General features: G+C 49.8%; 2 protein-coding genes across 2 annotated transcripts in view; both read right to left on the minus strand.

The window, feature by feature from the left end:
• The window catches only part of LOC119406872 (lysosomal alpha-mannosidase-like), a 63,244-nt gene extending 46,742 nt beyond the window's left edge, over positions 1–16,502 (minus strand). Inside the window, exons 1-4 of the mRNA XM_037673639.2 lie at positions 16,386–16,502; positions 14,036–14,138; positions 10,260–10,412; positions 1,142–1,335 (exon numbers count right to left, since the gene is read on the minus strand). Coding sequence (XP_037529567.2) covers positions 1,142–1,335; positions 10,260–10,412; positions 14,036–14,138; positions 16,386–16,484 — 549 coding nt within the window. The 5' untranslated portion in view covers positions 16,485–16,502. The remainder of the gene's footprint in view (positions 1–1,141; positions 1,336–10,259; positions 10,413–14,035; positions 14,139–16,385) is intronic.
• Positions 16,503–21,529: 5,027 nt separating this feature from the next.
• On the minus strand, positions 21,530–22,483 carry LOC119406875 (protein N-terminal glutamine amidohydrolase). The gene has a single exon (XM_037673644.2). The coding sequence runs from the start codon at positions 22,280–22,282 to the stop codon at positions 21,680–21,682; it is 603 nt and encodes a 200-aa protein (XP_037529572.1). The 5' UTR covers positions 22,283–22,483; the 3' UTR covers positions 21,530–21,679.
• Between the last annotated feature and the right edge of the window lie 438 nt (positions 22,484–22,921).

The following is a 22,921-nucleotide window of genomic DNA, read 5'->3' on the forward strand; positions in this document are numbered from 1 at the left end:
AGACGTAGAAACATGCGCCTCATCAGTCGCCCTAAGCGATCAAAGCGTATGGATAACTTTAATGTAACACGTGTCATCACGCAGAGCTAACTTTCGTCCGATTAGATGACGGTGTCTGTGCCTGCTACTTTGGCGTTTCCTCCGACAGAAACGCGGACGCTACGGCTAGCGTTGAATCCGCGACCTCGAGCCTATAGCAGAGCCAAGGCCACGGAGCTACCATGGACAAAACAGAAGGCGATAGATTGGTTACACTGAATGGAATACAAGCAATGGCAAGATAATTGTCAGCAGAGGCTTACACGGGGTTACTTAGAGTCTAGGAAACATTTAGGCGCTGTACGCTTACCATTATGTGAGATCAGTCTACTCTACCCTATATAAAGCGTACGTTTGAGAAAAACATGGCAATGATGACTAAAGCTATCATTCACAGAACGATGCCGGAAACCAGCTGAAAGAGTTGCCTATACGCCGGTTTTTTTGCACTAATCTACATTCGTTGTTCCCGTAAATTCCACAAGTGATGGTACTTTTTTTTTTTTTAACAGCGAAGTTGTATACGTCAAGGCTGTGTCTTTTTGCGTGCGAAAACCTCCAGCACACAGGTATGCGCTACAGAAGTTGGGAAAGCCCACTACTCATCACTTTTTCACTAAAAAATGAACAAGTCGTCCGCGGGCAAAAACGTATGTGCCACAGAAAGTGGGCAAGCCCCACTATATATCTCACCACTGGTCCACTAAATACGAAGAAGGTAGCACACGGGCGGCAAACACCAATTAAGATCGTGCAAGAAACGCCAAGTGCATGCGGCAGGCCAGACAAGACAGCGCATGTCGCAGCAAAAAGACGCGTGCTGCTCAAATGGAAAAATGTATGCGCTTAACTCAAGAGGGACTTACTGGACAGACATTTTAGATTTGGTTGCCGGATGTGTGATCGCCTAAGGCTCAAAATTCCGTGTTGCCTCTGTGTCGTGTGCTAAACAGTTTCACTGGTAATCCACCTCCACTAAGAGAAATGGCTCCTCCGTTCTTGTTCTCATCTTTGCTAGGAATCATTCGAAAAAGCCGAAAGGTACAGCCGCGAAAGGGAGCTCCTATCCCAGCAAGATCAACGGACTGCAGCGCTCACTGACCTCCGAGACTAGCGCGGCGAATGCCTTCGAGTGTCCGAAGGGGTCGATCTGCCAGGCCACCTTGACGTTCCCACATTCGCCGAACGTGTAGTTCAGGAAGCGCAGTCCCATCGTCATTTGGTCAACGATGGCCGTGTAGTGCGTGACAGCTTCGTCGTTTTGTGTCCACCCGCCGCCTACAAACTGAAGCCTGCCTGCGAGGGATGCGACAGTCGTTATTAAGGCGACAGCTTTAGATGCCTCGTCAAACACGAAAATGAACCGTCCGCGTCGGCGTCCCGGGACGTCGGGGAAACACGAGTGATGCAAAAAACGTGATGACGTCACCACATGACGTCGTCATGATGTCACAGATCGCCACAACTTGTGACGTCATTATGACGTCACGTGATGACGTCATCACATAACATCGTAGCTTGGTCAGAGGGGGGCCGATTACGGAGGCCGTGCAAAATCAGGCGAGGTGCCTCCGATCCTTGAGGCAGTGAAAAACCACGTTAAGTACATGTTGCTTTCGGAGAGTGGCGGGGTATAGGACCAATACACATCAACTAAGAAAAAGAAGATGGCTTTCGCCTTCGAGTGGTTGTAGGAGCATGCACAAGGAACCCTGTGAGTTTTTTTGTAACAGAGGTTGATACAGCGCGAACAGATCAACGACCCCAAAAAGCAAGGGGCTGTAGGACAAGGCTTTTAAGGTATTTGTTAGTTGGTGCCCCTGTTGTAGTGTGACCCCCTTTTATAGATAAGGACCAACTAGGTTTCATCAAGTTGTTGCTAAAATATTATCGTGCTGGCTACAACCCCTTGCTTCTGTTTTCCGAGGTCTTCCGCAAAATGTCGGGATGTTGCGCAGAGTGAAATTGTATGCAGTTGCTAATGACTCGCATAAAGAGCATTGGCAGCAACAGTTCATCATGTGAAACAGTGACGCACGGCAAATTTCGGGTTCATGTTCCTGTCAACAAGAAAAAAATGTCAAGATGACACAGCATGCTTTTCTTCGTAGCTTACCACCCTCTCTCAGCTATGGTAGCCGTGGTAAACGTGACAAGTGTTAGATGTGAAACGTTACTTCTAAGCGTCGCATAGCTGCGATTCAGTGGTAAATGCAAGAGAAATAATAATATTTTCTGGGGTATTACGTGCCATGATCTTGAAGCACGCGGTAGCGGGCGCCTCCGGAAATTTCCACCATTCCGTGTTCTTTAACGGCCACTGACATAGCACAGAACACGGTACACGAGAATTCCGCTCGCGTCTCAACGCGACCGCCGCGACCGGGATCGAAGCCGTGACTTTCGGGTCAGTTGCCGAACACCGTAACCACTGTACCACCACGGCGGACTTGAAGGCAAATGCGTTTAATTATGTACAACTATCCTCAATTACCTTGATGATTGACACTAGCCAACACTCTACACTCGTACACATTAGCTGGTGTTAGGAGTATACGAGTAAGAATATAGCTTGCTTCGCAGTAATTGTACACTTTTTTTTGCCATTTGCATAAATAATGCATAAATAAAAAGCTCACAGGGTTCCTTATGCATTCGGCTAAGACGACTGGAAGGCGAAAGTCTTCTTCTTTTTCTTCTCAGTGGATGTATTGATCCTCCCCCTCCGAAAGCTTCCTGCCCCTAACGTGGCTTTGCAATGCCTCCGATCCTGAATGGAGTGAAAACCACGTAAGGTGCACTTAGCCTGGCTTTACACTGCCCCCGTGATCGGCCATCATCACGTGATTTTTTTTTTTTTTTTTTTTGCATCACTTGTGCCGACGCCGGAGGTCAGTTTCCGCGTTCGATGAGGCATCTAAGGGTTTGAAAGAAAGAGCGACCACCATGAGCGTCGCTATTCACGGCACAAATGTGCACCTGTTGCTTCCGCAGTTTCGTTGGATTTAGTTCGCATTCAGGTTGCATTCACCTGTATTCTCTGCTGACTGTCGAACAACTAAAGTTGCTATTTGAGACTGTCGGTTTGCCATTAGAATGCACAAAGTTGCGCGACAGCCAAAGGGGAGACACGATTAGACACACCAATCGCAAGAACACTTTCGGAAGGTATAGCTTCACCTCAATCTTTGTCGGCTTGTGGAGGTGCACGCTTTACAGGCACAAACTGTATCGCAGTGGTTGCGGTAGCAGTAGTACATCAAGATATATCGACGTTACCCCCTGGCAGCCACCACAAGCGGACCTTTGCCGCTTGGTCGGACCAACGTGCGCAGCGTCTGCAACCTCCATCGACCAAGCGCCGGAAGCCACGTACGCTCGTGGCGACGGAGGGACTCGCGTAGTGTATGCGCCATTATCGACGTGTTTCGCTTATCAGCCGCCCTGCTTGAAGTATCGACACCGGTGACGCCGCGATGAACTAAAGCGCCCTCTCATATGTGTAGCAGAGCCGACATCTATGCATTCACGCTTCGTTCTACATTTGACCAAAGTAGGTTCCGCGGAAATCCTCGAGCGGAAGTGAATTTATGAAATAAATAAATAAATAAATAAATAAATAAATAAATAAATAAATAAATAAATAAATAAATAAATAAATGGTTGATCCCACCGTAACAGGAATCGGTATAACACAAAAGTGAAACGCGTCTTAACAAAGTAGTTGAATGGGGAACAGACCGTGGCGAAATGAGCGGCCGCGGCTCTAGGCATCGTCTTCACAATGCGTCAGCATTTTTGACGGCCGCACACGGCAAGGAGGCGCTGTCCTCCCTGATAAACGACAGGTTGACGGTCCACGCGCCGCTTGTTTCGCTCGAAGTACGTTTTAGCGCGCTGCAGTACGGTAGCGCATGAGCGCCGTCACGTGGTTTTATTTCATACTTCGCGGGCTTTCTTTAAATGCCAGAAAAAATCACCCCGCAGTATGTACGCTGCCACGAAAATTGGATCGACCGTTTTGGAACGCCCTTTACAACGTAAAGAAACGCACTTGGCCCTAAAGTGAATGCTAAAACTTTTGAATAATTGATCATAGTTAACTAACCAATTAAACGCGACATAAAAAAACACCCCGACGAGCGCCACATAACGGTAAACCATATGTCGTTGATTTCATTCAGTTGTTGTTAACTACTTTTTTTTTTAATCCTTGGTTCTTGTGACATGAAACACCCTGTATATATGTCCCTGCCGGCGGCAAGTTATCTTTTCGTCCACTTTACTTTCTTCACATTTATATCCTAATTACCACAGATAACGTCCCCTATACTTTCCTTGGCATTATTGTCTGCTAGTTATCATTAATATTGTGTTTAACAAAGAAAACCGAGCCCTTAAAAAGTCATCTTCTTTCCTTCATTCATAGCGAGGGTATCGTTCTGGCAGACTTGATGCCTTCAGGCAGTATGCGAGGGATTATTGGTCAGCTGCGAGCTCGTAAAAAGATCGCGTGCTACGTGACGCCAGAAAGGCAGAAAAAGAGTGTTCCACACTCGCCGCCATGGCTGCGATCGGCGCTGACTAACACTCCCAGGTTTAAAAATGCACACACATACCCCATAAAGTGGACGGGAGGATGACCGCCGCCGTAGCTCAGGGGTAGAGCATCGGACGCGTTATTCGAAAGTCGCAGGTTCGGTCCCTGCCGGCGGCAAGTTACCTTTTCGTCCACTTTACTTTCTTCACATTTATATCCTATAGTAATTACTAGAAATAACGTCCCGTATACTTTCCTTGGCATTATTGTCTGTTAGTTCTCATTAATATTGTGTTTAACAAAGAAAAACGAGCCCTTAAAAAGTCATTTTCTACCCTGTATATATGTCACATACATAAGATTAGGCTAGATTCGGGCATCCGGAAATAAAAGAAACTAGATTATAAAAAATGGAAAATGGTTTAACCACTACTCTGTATAGACATTGTGGAGATAGGTTTGCGAGACGCTTACCCTACGAGGCGACCGCAAGGGACGCGACGTTCTCCACTGCCGCAGCGAACAAAGACGCTACGGCCGGGTTCGTCGATTCTCCGGCACGGCGCAGAAAAGGCACTCGAGGCAGGAGGTCAACAAACAACACGGGTTTATTAACCCAAGATGCAGCACAGTACGACAGTCACGGGCTTGCAGGCCGTAAAGGGAACTCCGCAAGACCGATCGAGTACGCTTGCCAGCGGCGCTACGACTCACGCACGAGGGCCGAAGTCGAACGCACGAACGAGAAGCCGCCTGCTCAGCAGCGCGTCAACCTCTCGTCAAGGCCTGAGAGCATCTCCCGTGGCAAGCCCGCGCCAGACAGAAGCGAGCTCAAGGGGGAAGGGGGTTGTCACTGGCGGCCAATGAGGACAGGCGTTGCGCAGTGACGTAAGCTAGCTTGGTGGCGTGAGCATGTGAGCATGTCGAGGCATGCCCGGACGCGTGCCCGCGCGCCAGGAAGCTGACGCATGGCTCACACCAGACAAAGAGGCCTGGCGCTGCCGCCGCGGTCGCCATACCGCCGATTAACGGCGGTCCCCGGCGCTCGAGCCGAGCGGGGCCAACACACGCGCTAGCTGGGGAACGAGGCGCCAAAGGGGAGGGCGCGATCGATTCACACAACATGGAAGGGGAGGGGGGGGGGATAAAAGGAAACAGAACCTGAGGGTACGTATCTAAAAAAAGGCATAAATACTTCAGACAAGTAGCTGAGGTAGCTCAGAGACGCTCGCATGACCGGCTCGAAAGGATGTTTATAAATAGCTCGCCGTTTGCACAGAGGAGCGCCCGTATGTTAGATGACCTTGCTTCATTGAAACGTTTGTAAACCTTTGACAAGCCATCGAAGAATGGTTGACCTTCCTTAGACCATATCATCATTGTATGAGTGTGTTTAATTGCGTTTCTTTCTTTTTTGCTTGTGTTTGTTAGGTGAAATCGAAAACCCGGCAATAAAGGGAAACACACAGGCGTGCGCGTGGAGGAGGGGGGGGGGGAGAGAGAGACAGGGCGGCCGGCTGCCCTCACTGATCGTCTAAAGCGGGGCGCCAATTCAGCCCCACACCTTTACCCAATCGAACTTTTCACGTCAATTTTTCAATGCGCAGGGTTATGGCTACGCATGTTTTTCGACGATAATACCTCTGATGCTGCATTCAGAGAATTGTTTACTTCCCGCCTTTACCCCGGAAAGCCGGAGACCAATGACAGGCCTTTGTGAGAAGTACGTCATCGCTTCATTTTCATTTTTGCATCCACTGTGGAGCTTGCTTTCTTTTGGACTCGACCTACAGGACGGGGGGGGAGCTCTCCCGCGAAACTTGTCCCACCCTAACGTAGAACCCTGCGCACGCCTATGGGGGAAAATGCGCTTTGGCTGAATTCGTCGGGCAGCGCAATGTCGGTGGCTCGCGTGCCTCGGACCAATTTTCTTAAAGAAGCCCTGCAACACTTTTTTGAGTATGGTCAGAAAGCACTGCCAATCGGTAGTCGAGGCTCCCGAGAGCACGCGAGCCAAACATTATAGCGCGGCACGCGGCCTAGAATTTACAATGAATTCTCAAAGTCAGCTAGAAATCGCTCTCTTTTCTCTCTACAGATGATGCCATATACCCAACAAATTTCTGCGCCATATACCCACGTCCACGGCGGTTGGCCGATTTGAGCATCTTGAGCTGCTTAGTTGCCGTGGCTGCTGCGGGATGTCGCCACGTGCCCGCGAGCGCGCTCGTGATCACACTGAAAGTAAGCTGCGCGTTCGAAGAAAACAAGAAAGGAAAGTGCTCAAGGTCATGACGCGCGCTGACGAAGGGCCGCATATTCTCGCCCCCTTGTCATCCCCCTCCCTGCGTAGCTTTCAGCGCGCTCGCTGGCACGAGAGGAGAGAGAAAGCGCTCGAAGCGCGCGGCAGATACCTGTAACTCCGCTCGTACTTGACGGATTCTAAACATTTTTGCGGCATATGATTCGTGAAGCGTCATGTGCTAATAGTGAGACTATTCCATTACAACTCAGAAAAGTGTTGCAGGGCGCCTTCAAGGATTATCTTTAGGCTTGTGCGAATATTCGAGCACGTCGAATATTCGAACCAATATTACAGTATTCGAATTCGCTTCGATTCGATCTTAAATTACTGGAAATTTCGAAGTATTCGAAATGAAAGAATAGGTGTATATTAGTCCGCATGTAACCCCTTGGAAAGGTGGTTTCACTGCAGTGAAGAAGTGCTATGCCGTAAATACATCTATCCAAAAAAAAAAAAATCCGCACTGCCGGAAAGCACCACTTCAAGGCTAAATGAACATATTACCCTCACATCGATTCATGATTTTTTAAGTGTAAAAGCTTGTTACACCGGCTTATGTGCTCTAAGTATAGTAAATTTTAAAAGGTAACATATTTTACAGATTATCACGTGCATTCTACCGAAAGTCAAATCCTGCTACTATTCAAAGTTGCTTCCACTTCCTTTGAACCAAAAAGAATGACATTTGCACATGCCTTATTTCAATTTAAAAAATCATGTGCAGGTTAGTTAAGTCATGACAACTATGCTCATTTTTCTTTATAAATGTGATGATATATACTATTCGAATTCGATTCTAAAAGTACTGCAGAATGGGCAAGTTGGTGCATTATGACAACGTATTGGTATAGCGCAGCTCAGTTTGAGCATAAAGAAAAGAGGCTACAGCGAAGAAGGAAACACGGGCAACAGGATGAGCGCTAATCTTCCAACTTTTGTTTATTGCATGACCCTACAGCACATTATATGGCTCACCTCACAGCACACGTGATGCCGCTACCTGGCCAAAAAAACCAAACATGTGACGCAGCACCAGTGATGCCATGGCTGCTGATTTATCAGTAGATCTACTGACTTTTTAAAATTTCTGCTGATTCAGTGATAAGGCGTCTCGATCTACTGATTTTTCGTCTTTTTACAGAAAGGAAAGGAACTTGTACTTTTTCATCGCCAACCTTTCTTTGCTGTGGTGCCACGAGGCAAACAAGAATGTTCCTTCATTTCCAGATTCTCAAACGCAGCGCTACCTATGTCTTAAGAGCTATCGAATTTTAACAGTAGTTGGTGTAGGAAGCTCTACGTTATGTGTAAATATCGGAAAATCGCAATGTGAATGCGTTAACGCACCCCACAGCTACGAAGCCAAAACCAATAACTCCATTACTGTTGTGCGTCGAGATCCTTTTCTGTGCTAAGAGGTACTGGCTAGAGAGCCAGAGGAAGATGACCGGCCGGGAGTACGTTCACGCTCAGAAGGCTAATGCTTGCTGGCCACGCTGGTGATTTCGGCAGCCAGTCCCGCTGTGGGCCTCGAGATGATCCTCTTGTTCGCCGCGTCCTCTCTGAGAGCCTCAGCTGGCCACTGGCTCTGTAACTGCGGCCCTTGGTCAGTAAAGGGAACCTAATGGAAAGACCTACATGCTACCTTCTGGTGATTAAGGCTTTTTGCTAGTGAAAGCTGCGGAACAAGGCCAACACGGACGCTATTGTGGCATTCTGCACACGAGACACCTTAAGGCTTCTTCAGCATGTCACAGATTCAACATCCACATGCCATTGATAAGGCGAATAAACAACACGAATCAACATTGAGCATTTAATGTGGTGTTGCTGGTGCATCCACTTCTGGAATGCAAGGAAACACGTTGGTCGTATTAAAGCTCTGCCAGGAATGTCATTTGCGGAAGCTTTGTGGGCCTCATGCTTTCTTTCATCTCTGGCATAAGTAATGCCTGAAATAATCATGCTAGGACATGGCTCTCGGTTATAGTGAACTAGAACTCGGTATAGCGGGTTTCAGTAATGCGTCATCGCTAATCTCACGGAAATTTTCGTGCTATTTGTTAGAAAGTACGATACTGCAGAAACTTCCAATATAAGCGCTGAATTTGTCATTAAAGAAATCCTGCGCAAATACTGAAATTAGAGATTTAATGATTTCTGCTGATTTTTCGCAAAAATATTCACTACTATTTTTTTATGTGTCGTGGCAACACTGCGCAGCACACGTGACCAGAGAACGCAGTTTACGCAAATATCACATTAACTGCACCTCACTGCACACGCTCAAGAAAAATCGATCTCTTTTTCAGATAAGGCTATAGATGGCGTACTCACACACAGCTTCACCCATTTCACAATAGAATTCGCCTTGATGATCTCACGTGTGAACTGATTACGACTGCGGCCCAAAACGACACAATGGTCAAACAATGGAGTGCATGCACACGTCTTACAATGCATAGCCAGGAAACTGCCTGAGGAAACCTTGTTTTTTACATTGCAACAATGTTCGCGTAGGCGGTCATTGATACACCTACCCGTCTGTCCTATGTAAACCGCATCGCACGACAGAGGGAACATATACACGACAGCTAGGGAACATTCAACAAACCTAGTCACATGCCTCTTCCCACAGGCGGGTTGCGACTCCTTCATAGGATTCGTCAGCTTGCATAGTCAACTTAGTTTCTCTGGAGCAAAGAACACTACGCGGACGTATCATCGAGGCGAATTCTATTGCGAAATGTGTGAAGCTGTGTGTGAGTACGCCATCTGTAGCCTTATCTGAAAAAGAGATCGATTTTCTTGAGCGTGTGCAGTGAGGTGCAGTTAATGTGATATTTGCGTAAACTGCGTTCTCTGGTCACGTGTGCTGCGCCACATGTTTGGTCTTTTGGTCAGGTAGCGGCGTCACGTGTGCTGTGAGGTGAGCCATATAATGTGCTGTCGGGTCATGCAATAAACAAAAGTTGGAAGATTAGCGCTCTTCCTGTTGCCCGTGTTTCCTCCTTCGCTGTAGCCTCTTTTCTTTATACTCAAACTGAGCTGCGCTATACCAATACGATATCGATTCGAAATTATTCGACCAAATCACTATTGGCTTCGAATTCTCTTCAAACCTAAAATTTATAATTAGCACAAGTCTAATTCGCTTGCTTTTTGTGGCTTCTATACATATATGCATGCATACACTTATACGGAACATCACAGCGACGGCAAAAATGCACACAGAGTGTCCATGTGATTGCTATATAATACAAATAACAGGACTATCCGTTGTCTCCTCGGGCCAGTCATTCCTGTGATGAGGGCTTCGGAACTGCCCTGGCGAGGTGGACAACTGTTCTCGGCCAAGTCAGAGACGGTGCGTACCTGCTCGGACGAGCTCGTGGACGGACTCCATCGCCTGGTGGTTCGTCTGCATTCTGAGCCAGCGGCTGAAGAAGACGTTTTCGGCGCTGACGAACCTGCGCTGCGGGTACTTCATCAGGCTGTCCCGCACAGACGTGTAAATGTGCTGCACATCTGCGACAGAAAAAAAAACACAACGCTACAATGCAATAACGAAACCTTAGTGTCGGCTTTAATGAGGAGCGGATTTCGCATTTGGAAATTGAACCCGCTATCTCGTGCTTTCTTTTTCTTTTTTTTTTTTTCTTTTTTACGCAAAACGACGTATCTGTGGGGCGAGTGCGGCACGGCACTTTCCCTTGCTTGTGGAAGAGAACCTTGCACTTAGCGATGCCGCTTACCCATTGCGATTGCCACAGAATGTATTTCGTTATTTTAATCGATATTTCCGAGGCTCGAGTAGTCAATTAACTTGACATCCTCGCGTTATGAACGGCACTCGCCTAGTCGTTGTCTGTCGCTCAGCCGACAGAGCAATAGACGACGACTGGCGTGATATTTTATTTTTATACTATGCAGCAATGCGACACAGTATTTGTGCTTGCCCACTACGAGTGTAATCTCCTGAAAACATTACGGGTTCATTAAATGCTGAAGCACAAACACCAAACCAGGCGTATGCACAGCGTGAGGCATGTCAGGAAGGCCAATGTGATATGCTTAAAAAAGGCAGCGCTACACAGTTCACAAAGACGGCAGACAAGAATGACACAGACGCGCCTTTCAACCCTACCTTTTTCATCCATTATGTTCCAACCAGCCCCTACACAAGCTCTTCTGAGTGATGTGCTTATTGAGGGAAGAATGGGCATAGGGATACGACATGTCGGGTACTCAAGGATTACTTACCTCTTGTGACACTCAGCCATTCTGGATTTAAGAAAGCTTAAACAGCGCAGAAAAGACGGAACAGACAGAAAGACGAGCAGGTACAGCGCTGAACTCGCAACTATTTTCTTGATTCGAGCGCAAGGCCTTTTTATGGCACGCATTGGAGCAACGGAAGGCTGATTACATGAAATTGTGTTATGATAATGCCACATGTCAGGAAGTTATATATATATATATATATATATATTGTGATGACGAAGAGCGGCACCGAGGCTCCGGCGCGCGGGAGCGAGAGCGAGGTAGAGGAAGATGAAGTAGAGAATAAGAACAGCCGGCCTGCAGCAAGGGCGTTGTCTCTGTTCTCTTTCACAATGGCGCAGTCTACGAACTATGAACCGTAAGTGCGTCCTCGTGGCTCATCGGCGCTGTGGACCTTCCTTCCAAGGAACGCTTATGCAGCCCGTCTCGCTACAACTGCCGGAAGCACCTGTGCCACCATTCACGGACGGCGTCCAGGCCTCCTCGGTGGCTCAAGGGCAGGCTTTCCCCGGCACCGCCACGACAGTACACGGCCTACCGTTGCCTGGGAATGCCATCCACGCTTCCCGCAGCGACAACGGCTTACTCGGTGCTCCATCGGCACCCGAGCCGCTTAGGGGTGCTGTCCAAGCTCCCTCGGACAACGGTCCTTCCTCTGTGAGTACACCGATTGTGTCCAACTCCTCGGACGTCACCACTGGCTCCTCGCGCGGCTCGCCCGAGAGCGCCGCCGAGCTTTCCGCCACCATCGCGCGACTCCGAGTCACGGTGAACGCCTTGGCAGCGTCAATATCCGTGCTGTGTCCTACCGCCTTGCCAGCACTGCACTCGCTCAATGCCGCGTTGGCCGCCGCCGCCTCGCAAGACCATGAAGAGAGCTCACCCGAGAGCCGCAGAGAGCTGCGGTGTGCCCTCACGGAGCTCTCATACCAACTCGACTGGTTGGCGTCGTCATGCCCCGGAGTTTCGCCTACCGTAGCACCATCACCGGCTGCCTGCGAACTACCGGAGTTCCACGGTTTCCAGAACCACGCCGTCGACTGGGTGGCGACCGTAAACGCAATCGGAGCTCGCGAGTGCTGGACGGACCAGCAGAAGTGGTGCGTGGCCATTGACCGCCTTCGGAATGGTGCCGCGGCGTGGCACAGGTACGAAGGCGTGCGGCAGCAATCCTGGGCCGAGTGGAGCACCAGGCTCATAGCTGCCTTTGGACCGATTGATCACCACCTCACTGCCACCACCCAGTCCAACCTCACTGCTACCGAGGATGGAGCTCTGAAGGGGCACCACCTCGAGGAGGCTGCAGCTGCGCATTGCAGCTCACTTGCAGACAGTGTCTCAACCTACTCTAGCATAGCCACACAACTCAGACCAGGCTCACCATCGTATGAGCACGTCACTACGACCTCTTTGCACCAGCGACAGTCGGAGAAGCGGCCCTCACTTTACGCGAAACCTGACCGGTCTGCAAATTCTGGGAAAGAGGTCCTTCTTGTCGCGTCAAAGCATGGTCCTCCGCTTTCAACGCAGTCATTGGCCGAATGTGCAGACGCTCACCTACTGCTCATCGACAAGTCGCTTCACGAAGTCAAATCGATAGATGATGCCACATCCGCCAAGGGTCAGTCCGTTTCATCAAGCGGGTACACAAGCATGGCTGAACCTACACCCCAGCCAGAAGAAGCCGATGTGTGCCAGCCCTGCCCCCTGACGTGTGAGCCCGTTTACGACAGGAACAACTTCATTCAGACTTCCACTGTGTTGTGTGAAGGCCAAGTGGAACACGACGGAGTTGTTTTTTGCACGGGATCCATCACTGGTCGACCGGGCTTCGACAAGTTCGGAGGGAGAGGCAGGGAGATCGAGATGGCTTTGGACACCCGTCACAATCTTGGCACAGTGTGCACACATGTCCGACCTCGTTCGCATCCTTCGTCGAGCCATCATTTACCGACTCAAGACGGAAGCCCAGAAGAAGACAAAGTTGATGATACGTGCCACCGCAAATGGCATACGGCCAGCGTAAACGTGCGACGACAACAATACAGTCAGCGCCGTCAACCAGAGCCATCGTCATTGGCAGTATTGCAAGCCAGACTGCACCACGCCCGAGACCTGCGACCGCTGCGACATAGCCAGTGTCGGCCGCCGGAATCATACTTGGCAAACTTCCAACTGAAGTTCCAGCATCGCCGACCCAGGCCACTCCGAAATAGTCAGTGCCGCCCACCCGACATACTTATGGCAGATTCACGAGCCAAGTCGCAGCGTGGCCCGGACCGACCACCGCGATGCAGTCAGCACCGCCCACCAGAAACATTGTCGGCAGCCCAGCCGACAATGCTTGCAGTCATGGCCGAGTGTGATGACGAAGAGCGGCACCGAGGCTCCGGCGCGCGGGAGCGAGAGCGAGGTAGAGGAAGATGAAGTAGAGAATAAGAACAGCCGGCCTGCAGCAAGGGCGTTGTCTCTGTTCTCTTTCACAATATATATATATATATATATATATATATATATTCACACATCAGGGGCGTAGCCGGAAATTTTTTTCGGGGGGGGGGGGGGGTTCAACCATACTTTATGTATGTTTGTGCGTGCGTTTGTATGTGTGCGTGTATATATACGCAAGCAAAACTGAAAAATTTCGGGGGGGTTTGAACCCCCCCCCCCTTGGCTACGCCCCTGTAACACATGATGAAGTTTCAAATTGTTTCATTGTAAAAAAAAAGCTATAGTTCAATGCGGCGCTCGTTTGTACACATCTGACAATGTATATACCTGCGGAGGAGTACTTTTACTTCTTCCTGCACCCCCTCTTTGTAGAGCGGTTAACGCGATATTTTTATTGAGTGAGACCAGTTGCTTACTAGACGTGAAGATATTGCCGACGGTATCCAACCAACCGGCGTCCAGGTGGCTGTGGCAAATGATGTGCACGTTCAGGTGGTCATTGGACAACGCTGGGCAGCTCTGATGAGGCGATAAATTCAGAAGTCAGAGTCAGGAATGCTCGGAAAGACACAAACAGAGCTCTGTTTTTACGTTTGCATTTCACCAACAACAAAGTTGAAACGAGACGCTTGAACTCCCGTCGATCGTTGTCGACGATGAGACAAACACATGCACAGAAACTTGGAGGACGCTTGAGCTTCGCTCTCAAGAGTAGAACGCGATAGCGTAATCGGACCGTGTTCGTATCGCCTTCCTAATCGCTAGCCTGGCTTCGCTTCTCGGTGGAGACCTAACCCGTGCCGCAAGGAAAGCCAAAGTGCGGATGCCCACCAGCTCCAATATCCATGCATGCGGCGTGATGAAGCGCAGCCACACGGCCGTGCGATGCCGTTTAAAAGCGCGCCCGTGGGCCCTTTGCGCCATCTCGCGGGTGATAGTCAAGCCGCTGAGGAACCTCCGAGATATGCGTACCACCAACGCTAAATGGTGTAGATAAATAGCTCGCCGTTAGTATGCTAGAGGATGTATGCGTGGTGACTGATCGGCCAAACGCATCGCGCCACGGAGCGAAAGGTCGCAGGTTCCCATTCCCGGTCCCACTCGAACCTAAGGTCTTTTATTATTTGTTTATTTGCATCTACCTCGAATTTCCGCTCACGGACAACACCGATATTTCGCGCACAGCCAAAGACGCTGCCGCCGACATCAACACCGGAATTTCCGCGAAGCGAGCTCTTTACCGCTATCGCGTTAAAAGAGAGCACAGTAAACGTGACGGTCAAGCCGCAGGCTGCACTTTGTTCTGCTCACATATATTTAACCCGGTGGTCGCGATATCGCTGCGCATCATTTGCCCGGAGGAGCAGCACTAGCATGTCACCAATTTATTTATTTATTTATTTATTTATTTATTTATTTATTTATTTATTATTTATTTATTTATTTACTTATTTATTTTCTAGTGCGGGAAACTGTTCAAGAAACTTGCTATCTACAAGATTTCCTGCAAAAAAATATATATATATATATATCCTCGCAGTTTTCTAAAATGCCGCGAGAACATGCACTTCCACTTGAAAATATTTGCAGAAAGCAAGGATATCAAATCACTGTTCGGCACTCGAGCACTGTTTTCGAATTTTACTGGCGATTGCAGCACGTGTAGATGCGTGCTGCACGCACGTATTTCTTCCTCTACTGTCGAAGCCGCAGGGTAAAAGCGCCGCTTGTGTTGAATATCATGTCTGCAGACACGCAAGAATACAATATTGTATCAACGGTACTTTCACAAAACAAATGACTTAATTGGACACACGCTTCTGTTGCGCTACAATCGCTTTTCCGCACGCTTAAACCGACTCCGCCAAGAACAAGTTTCGTTGAAAGTAACAAATTTGCCAACTCTCAAATTCGTTTGAAGAGAGAAGGACCAAGTTTAGGCAACTTAAGATTATTTCTCAATTGCTGGGTCGTTGGCTCATGCGCACGGATAAGAGGGCGAAATGAAGACGCGAAGAAATACAGAAACAAGAGACAAAGCAAACAATCGCATTTGTCGTAACCTTTCTACCATTTCTCGTGCTCTTCTATCTTGTCTTCATCGCAACTTAAAGGGACATTAAAGACAAAAACAATTTTTTTCTCGTTAATATAGTAAATCACAATGTCGCAACTCCAAAATCACCACGCTTGCCGCGAGAAGACGCTTGGTATGCGAGAAAACGCGCAAAAAGAAAACGCGGGTGGCAACACCACCTTGAAATTCCCGCACCAAACGCCTTGACGTCCTACAGGTTTTTACGGCGTCTACTATAAGTCCTTAATAGTTCTCACTCAGTAAAAATGATGTACATTAAGACAGTACAGTAAAAATGAAGCAAAAAATTACAAAGTGGAATGGCTTTGGCGAGTTACAACTCGAGAACGTTATCTCGGACCGCTTATTATGTGATTGCCAAGGATGGTTCAGGCCTCAAATTAGGTGTGAAAGCAGAAATAATACTGAATTTAGGGCAGACACGAGCACCAAATAACGCATTTTATTTAACCTTAACTTGTTCGCATTTAAATTGTTTATGATACATCTATATGCATTTAGGCAAGCCTCCTCCTACGCTAATAAACCAAATCATCGTGGCGATGGGCGTCGGCAGGGGGGGGTGGGGTGCAAAAGAGGCACTTGCCCCCCCCCCCCTCCCCCCCTCCCCCGGGTTTGCAGCACGGGTTTGCCCTGCCGACGCCCATGATCGTGGTTCATCATTTCACCTGAAACCCGCAGCCGTTTCCCGTCGAGTGCTTGCGCGAAGACGACCATCGGCACGAGGCGGTGGCTGCCAGCAGAACAAGCCACGAGAGACGCGCCATGCTTGGGCGCCAGAGGCCGGGGCCCAACTGACTGGCGTGAACTCTTTTGCTCGGACGCTGCGAGCGATGCCGCCGAGCCTCGTAGATGTATTGTGGTCGTGGCTCGCATTGCATCGCTGCTGTCGCGACTGCTCTGGTTACACGGGCTCCTTCCTTGCCGCGAAGAAAGGCTGCTCGACTGCACTGCTCATCGAGGTTCCTCCGAGAATACCCCTGCATTTCGAGGATTGAGCTTAATAGTTTATAAATCTGAGAATGAACAAGATATAAAATAAAGAAAATGACAGGAGGTGAGAGTATACATAGCGACGTATTTCTCCGAACTCGTAGTGTTCGAAAGTGGCAAATTTCTATTGCCACATCTGGACATTCGGCGACAGACGAAATGAATGAGATGAAGCGAAAAAAAAGGGCGCGGCAAAGACAAAAATGTCATCCAGAAATGCACGTGGCCGGATAACTTGTGCACCGGGAGGGCAAGGGGAAAAGGCTGCACTGTAGGAAATACACGATTGAGACTGCACACAGCCAGTTAGATATGTGCGCGTTCTTGTATACGAGTCCTGCAAAGTGTTCTAGGAGGATCTTGTTTTCAGCTAGTTGGTATTGGCTCAAATTGAACGAGGACCAAGAACACACAAAACAACAGGACGGCGCCAGTTTGAACCTAATGTCGGCTAACGTTGCCATATTAAAGAAGGCATTTCCCATATTTCATATGTGGGTCATTTTCGAAGGGCATTTGGCGTCAGGACTCGAGAAACATGTCGATACCAATCTCCAGAGTGACTAAAATCTGGACGCCGATTCTCAAATATTGCGTTTCTGTTCCACGGTTATGCTTCCAAGCATGGTGACCGCATATAGGGTGCCACACACACACACACACACACACACACACACACACACACACACACAAAAGAAGAAAATGCTTGAGACCATTTCCGTCTGTGTAGTTTAATTACCCAGACAAGGCGTTATTAATCGCAATAGGCGAGAAATTAATGCTAGTATAATTTAACAAAATCGCAAAACTTTATTCCCTGTGAAGGACAAAATAATAACTGCTGAATTTCTAAACACACTGGCTTGATTCCTGGCAACGCTCAGCTACAAAGAGAAATGTCCGAATTAACTTTTAGCGCGGAGAGGATCCTCTTGGTCGATCGCAGGTAATCATTCTCGACTGGAGCTTCTGCAAAGAGAATTGGCGTTCGCACAGGTACTTCCGAACATGGCGGCGATCCTACCAGCCTGTCGACGTAGCGCCGGGAAGCATGCATCGTCAAGAAACTCGTAAAGTAAGATACACCTAGACAGTCATACGCAGGTCAGGCCGCCATTGAAAGGTCCGCAGGCCGCGTGTTTCAGACCTCTGATATATGGTAACTTTATTGGCCTGACTTACCGCGACGGATGACTACGGTGAGCATACCGGTGAACCAGGCCCGTAGCCAGGAATTTTTTTCAGAGGGGGGGGGGGGGGCACTTGCTGAATACCTTGACTTGTGGAGAAAAACACCTATTTTTGTTATTTATTTTTGGTAAAAATACATACTTCACCAAAACTTCGGAGGCGGGGGGGGGGGGGGCGTGCCCCTAGCCCCCCTCCTCCCCCCCCCTGGCTGCGGGCCTGCGGTGAACGCAAAGTCGCGACTTGGATGCCTTGTTGACGATGGAGGCGAATGTAAGAATGCCCGTTTTTGTTAGGTATAATGTATTGTACTTTCGAACGAACGTTAATTGAACCCAGTGCTTGGAGACAGATGTGAGCGCCCAGAAACCAGGAGTGTGAACTAAAGTCCCTAGATTTTTCCCTGCTCTTCTGGTAAAAATCTAGAGACTTTAGTGTGAACAGAAGGCATTGCTATTTGCCCCAAAACGCCCACAGAGAAAGAACCGCGGAGTAAACTGGATTCGTTCATAAAAAAATACGCGCGGCACCAGGGGCGTAGCCAGGGGGTGGCACACTGCATGGGCACGTGCCCCTCCCGAAATGTCTTTCTGCCTTGGAACACAGAGCACAAAATCACACTCGACCACACTTGGCTGGCCTGCCCCCATTTCGGATCAAGGACACGCCCCCACAGAAAAAAAAAAAAAAATTCTGGTTACGCCGCTGCGCGGTGCTTGAAAGCCAGCCTACCGCATTCATTCTTCGACACAACCTTTCCTCTCTTCTTTATAGTATTTCTTTTCTCACTTACGCGCTTACAATCCAAACAAAACAAGGCGTAGCAATGAGAATAGGAAAGGCCAACGCTCTCACAAGGGGACGAATACAAGCGCCACACAATGAACACAAAAAAATGGCAGATTTATTTTGTGTGCCTCCGTCAATACACAGTTAACTCGGCCCCCACTTCCTGAGGGAATTTGTACGCTACGCCTCAGCCTCACATCGTTGCAATTAGGCAAAGGGGCAAGCTTCGCGCCATTCACTGTGGTTGGGCCTAAAGTCCCTAGATTTTTCCCTGTTCTTTCTGAAAAATCTAGGGACTTTAGTTGGGCCATAAGGAACGCGCGTAGCACTGAAAACTCGCCCAGGTGTGTGCAACCATTGGCATGGCCAGGGTTTTCCGCCCTTACCCGGAATTATAGGCGTGCACAAGATTCACCATTAGGGAGGGGGAGTTTCAACGCAACACCTCCCCCCCCCACGTTGATCGAATCCGAAAGAAAGCAAGCTCCGCAATGGCTGCGAAAATGAAAATGAAGCGATGACGTGCTTCTCACAAAGGTCTGCCATTGGTCCCCAGCTTTCCGAGAAGTAAACAGTTCTTGGAATGCAAGAATCTCGCCTAGAGGAGGAGCCGTGTGGGCGCCGCCTTATAGCGGTTCTTGAGGGAAAGGAAAAGGGTGCTATTTTCTGTCTGCATCAGCGACACGGCTAAGCGCCCTGTAGGGGTAGGGGGATGGGGATAAAAAGAAAAGTAGAAAGAAAAAAGGATAGAAGTAAGGGCACAGCGACGGAGAAGAAAGAGATAGGAAAGATGGGTTGGGAGCCGGTCACAAGAGTTCAGGGACGGGACCACGATCGGCTAGAGGCACGATGCACGTCGGCGATGGAGCGGCAAAGCCCCAGTCGTTGAGAGGCGCACGGCATGGCGGACGAGGCAACCGTCACGGGGCGTACACTCGATTCTCAAAGACGGTAGCGGGTCGGCGCCTATTAGCCCGCTTACATATCCAACACACCAACATCACGGAAGATCGCGTTCAACTCCCATTCGAGTGGAGATGCGCCCTCCACGTGCGCCCTCTTCCAAGCAACATGACAAAAGAAGACCACAATGGCGGGCGCCTGGCGCGGGCGGAAGCCCTGGCCCGCCATTATGGATCGAAATCCGGCGTGTTCTACGTGGACGCCTCCGGCCCGCACCATGGGGGATGGTATACGGCCGCTGTCGTCCACGAGAACCGAACAGTTAACGGGCTCACTTTCCGAGCCCGGGACATAATACACGCGGAGGAAGTCGCCATTGCATTGGCAGCTTGTCACCCCGCATCGCAAACCATCATCTCCGACTCGCGAGGGGCCTGTCGGAACATCGAAAACGGCTGTGTCGCGGACCTAGCCTATCGACTATTGAAACGTTGTGACTATCAGGGAATCCCCGCACCCCGCCGTATAGCCTGGGCTCCTGCTCACATGGGATTAGAAGGGAATGAGGCAGCCGACGCCGCCGCCCGCGCGCTCTCTTACCAGGCATTCCCACTCGCCTCCCGCGATCAGGAAGACTCGAATTTAATCCTGTCTATTCTTTCCGCGAAATTGTGCAGTATTACCAATCTGACCACAGCCTTTATCCACGCCCGTGTAAAGGCTTAAGTAAAGCGGAGGTGCGGCTTTTACTCCGTCTGTACACAAACACTATGCTGTGCCCGGCAGCACTAAAACACTTCGACCCCGCCTTTTCCGGCAGTTGCTCGCACTGTGGGGAGAAGTCTTCGGACATCTACCACATGGTGTGGGCCTGCCCCTCCAATCCGGCCATACCCCCTATCCCCAACCCAACCCGGGAGGAGTGGGAGGCGACCCTGCTTGGCTGTTCTGACCTTCAGGCCCAAAAGGCCTTGGTCCGACGAGCCCAGGCAGCAGCCGACGCCAATGGGGTCCCGTACTAGGGAGCCCCACCTACTGTTTGTAGGTGCCGTCCCCTTAAGGGGTAGTGCCTGCATACCTCCCTTGTTTTCTTTTTTTTTTTCTAATAAATGTTTTTACCACCACCAGCGGCACGAGTACGTCCTGAGCGGGCGAACAGGGCATCGCGGGATACGTCCGTCTTGCATGAAATCCTCCGAGCAACTCCCGCCGCCTTGACTCCTGCCATCCGCGCTACATGGACATACAATGCACATCCTCCACGAAGGACATGCCCCTTCTGCGTTGCCCAGCCACAGTACATAGGAACCTGTCTGGGCCTTCACAAGGCCCGCACCTGACACCTACGCCGCGGCCTTGACTAATACCGCGGTCGACCACCTGACTTGACGCGTTGGACGCACGGTCCTCGACCACTCCTGGATGTTATCCAGGACAGTGAACTATTCCTCTTCATTTAGCTTATGCCGTAGGACATACTGGCGCCAATAAATAAAAATGCAAGATTGCGGATGATCGGCCGCCCTTATACCCTTATCGTTAAAAATTACGCGTGGCCATAACCTTGCACATTAAACGATGGAGTGACAGGTCCGACTAAACAAAGGTATGAGACAGAGTAGGCGCCCCCCATTTGATGATTAGGGAAGAAGGAGGGGGGCGCCCCCATCCGCCCTCGCACAAAGGCACGATTGCAGTGCACACAGATGTTCTCTGTTGCACACGCACCATCGTCATGATGATATCTGGAATTTAACGTCCCAAAACCACGATATGTTTATGAGGGACGCCGTAGTGGAGGGCTCCGGAAATTTCGACCACCTGGGGTTAAATAGAAGTACACGGGCCTCAAACATTTTCGCCTCCATCGAAAATGCAGCAGCCGCGGCCAGGATTCGCACCATCGTCATCAATTAAACTGCTAAGATGGCAAAGGTAACACATTCAAAAGCGTTTGTTTATTCCCGACGGCGCAAAACTTGAAGTCTTGGGGGTGCTTCGGTCACAAAGCATTCGAAGTAAGCGGTTTCGTTCGACCTACAGACACACGCAAATGCAACGCTCGCTGTTCTGCGCCACCGGCAAGCGTCTATGAGAACCGCTGCACGAACTGCGCTAACGTGTACACCTTGCCTATGCCGACGGCTTCATCGACGCTAATAAAATCATCGATATTGTTATCGCAAGAGTTCGTCTGGATGCAGGGATACGGTGGAGGTGGCTTCAGCCACGAGCCGTCTGCACTTCGCATGCGAGAGCGATCCGAAGCGAACTTGTCCAGAAATTCGGCCGCGCTGACGACGCGGAACATTTGCACGAACTCGGGGTTGATGGCTGCGTGCGGCCTGAATGCCTCTCGCACGTATGCGTCGAACTCCTCGGGGAAGTTCAGCGTCGTATCCAAGTCATAGACAAGCGAGGGTCCTTGGCGGCCTGGTGGCGGACTGTACAGAAAGATGACGTGGTAGTCCCACACTGACATGCCGTCGGCACGCGAGCTGCTCTTCTGACACCAGATGGGCACGGCTTGGCGGCGGTTGGACACGAAGGCGACGAAACAGTGGGGCAACAACTCCGGCTGACGAGCCCGTGTCAGCTCGCACAGTTTCCACACGTTCTCCTCGCAGTAGCATGCGGTGTACATGCACTGGTTGGCCTCGGGGATCGCCAGGTCCCTCGAAGTGTCCGACATTGCGGCGCTGTCGACAACGAACGGATGACCACTGCACTCTGCACCACTGCAGCAGCGTCAGGCAAGAGAATGATCAGGCTGTCTCGCTTCAGTGTTGACAGATGTGCTCGCGTATTACAACGAGAACTACATGTTCAGTCATGACGACAAACGCTGCTGCAGTCGATCGCCACGGCAGCCAGTAAACGCACCATTGTAAACAGCTGATATCGATCAAAACGCGATGGCCGCGGCCGCTGTTACCAACGTTACGTACACGATTATGGCGATTACGTCACGGTCCTAAGGCCGCCGTTGCACACGCGATAAACACTATGGCTGGTATGAGCACTTTTTGGTGTATTTTTCTTTCTCCGCGATTCTTTTGAACGAACACAACATCCAAATTAGGAACGGCGCTTTTGTTGAGCTTGCAACTACTGCAAGCCTTTCTTGCCACCCCAAGGGCGGCCAAGGCGGTTTGCACCATGGTTTGCACAGTTTAAATTTGATGGAGCCTCCTTGGACACCGTACATATCCCGAGCATCTAACGGCCGTGATATAAACCTTTTGTTGCACTTTTGTGCGTGTTTCGAGCACGGTTTTGCATTTTCGCGGCTTAGAGCTTTCGTCAAAGCATTTCATGAACCCAATCTCTA

The sequence above is a fragment of the Rhipicephalus sanguineus genome, chromosome 10 (assembly GCF_013339695.2).
Source record: "Rhipicephalus sanguineus isolate Rsan-2018 chromosome 10, BIME_Rsan_1.4, whole genome shotgun sequence".
NCBI classification, from domain to species: Eukaryota; Metazoa; Arthropoda; class Arachnida; order Ixodida; family Ixodidae; genus Rhipicephalus; species Rhipicephalus sanguineus.

Coding starts and splice junctions, on each gene's coding strand:
- LOC119406875 (XM_037673644.2), bottom strand. CDS start 22,282: ATGTCGGACACTTCGAGGGACCTGGCGATCCCCGAGGCCAACCAGTGC.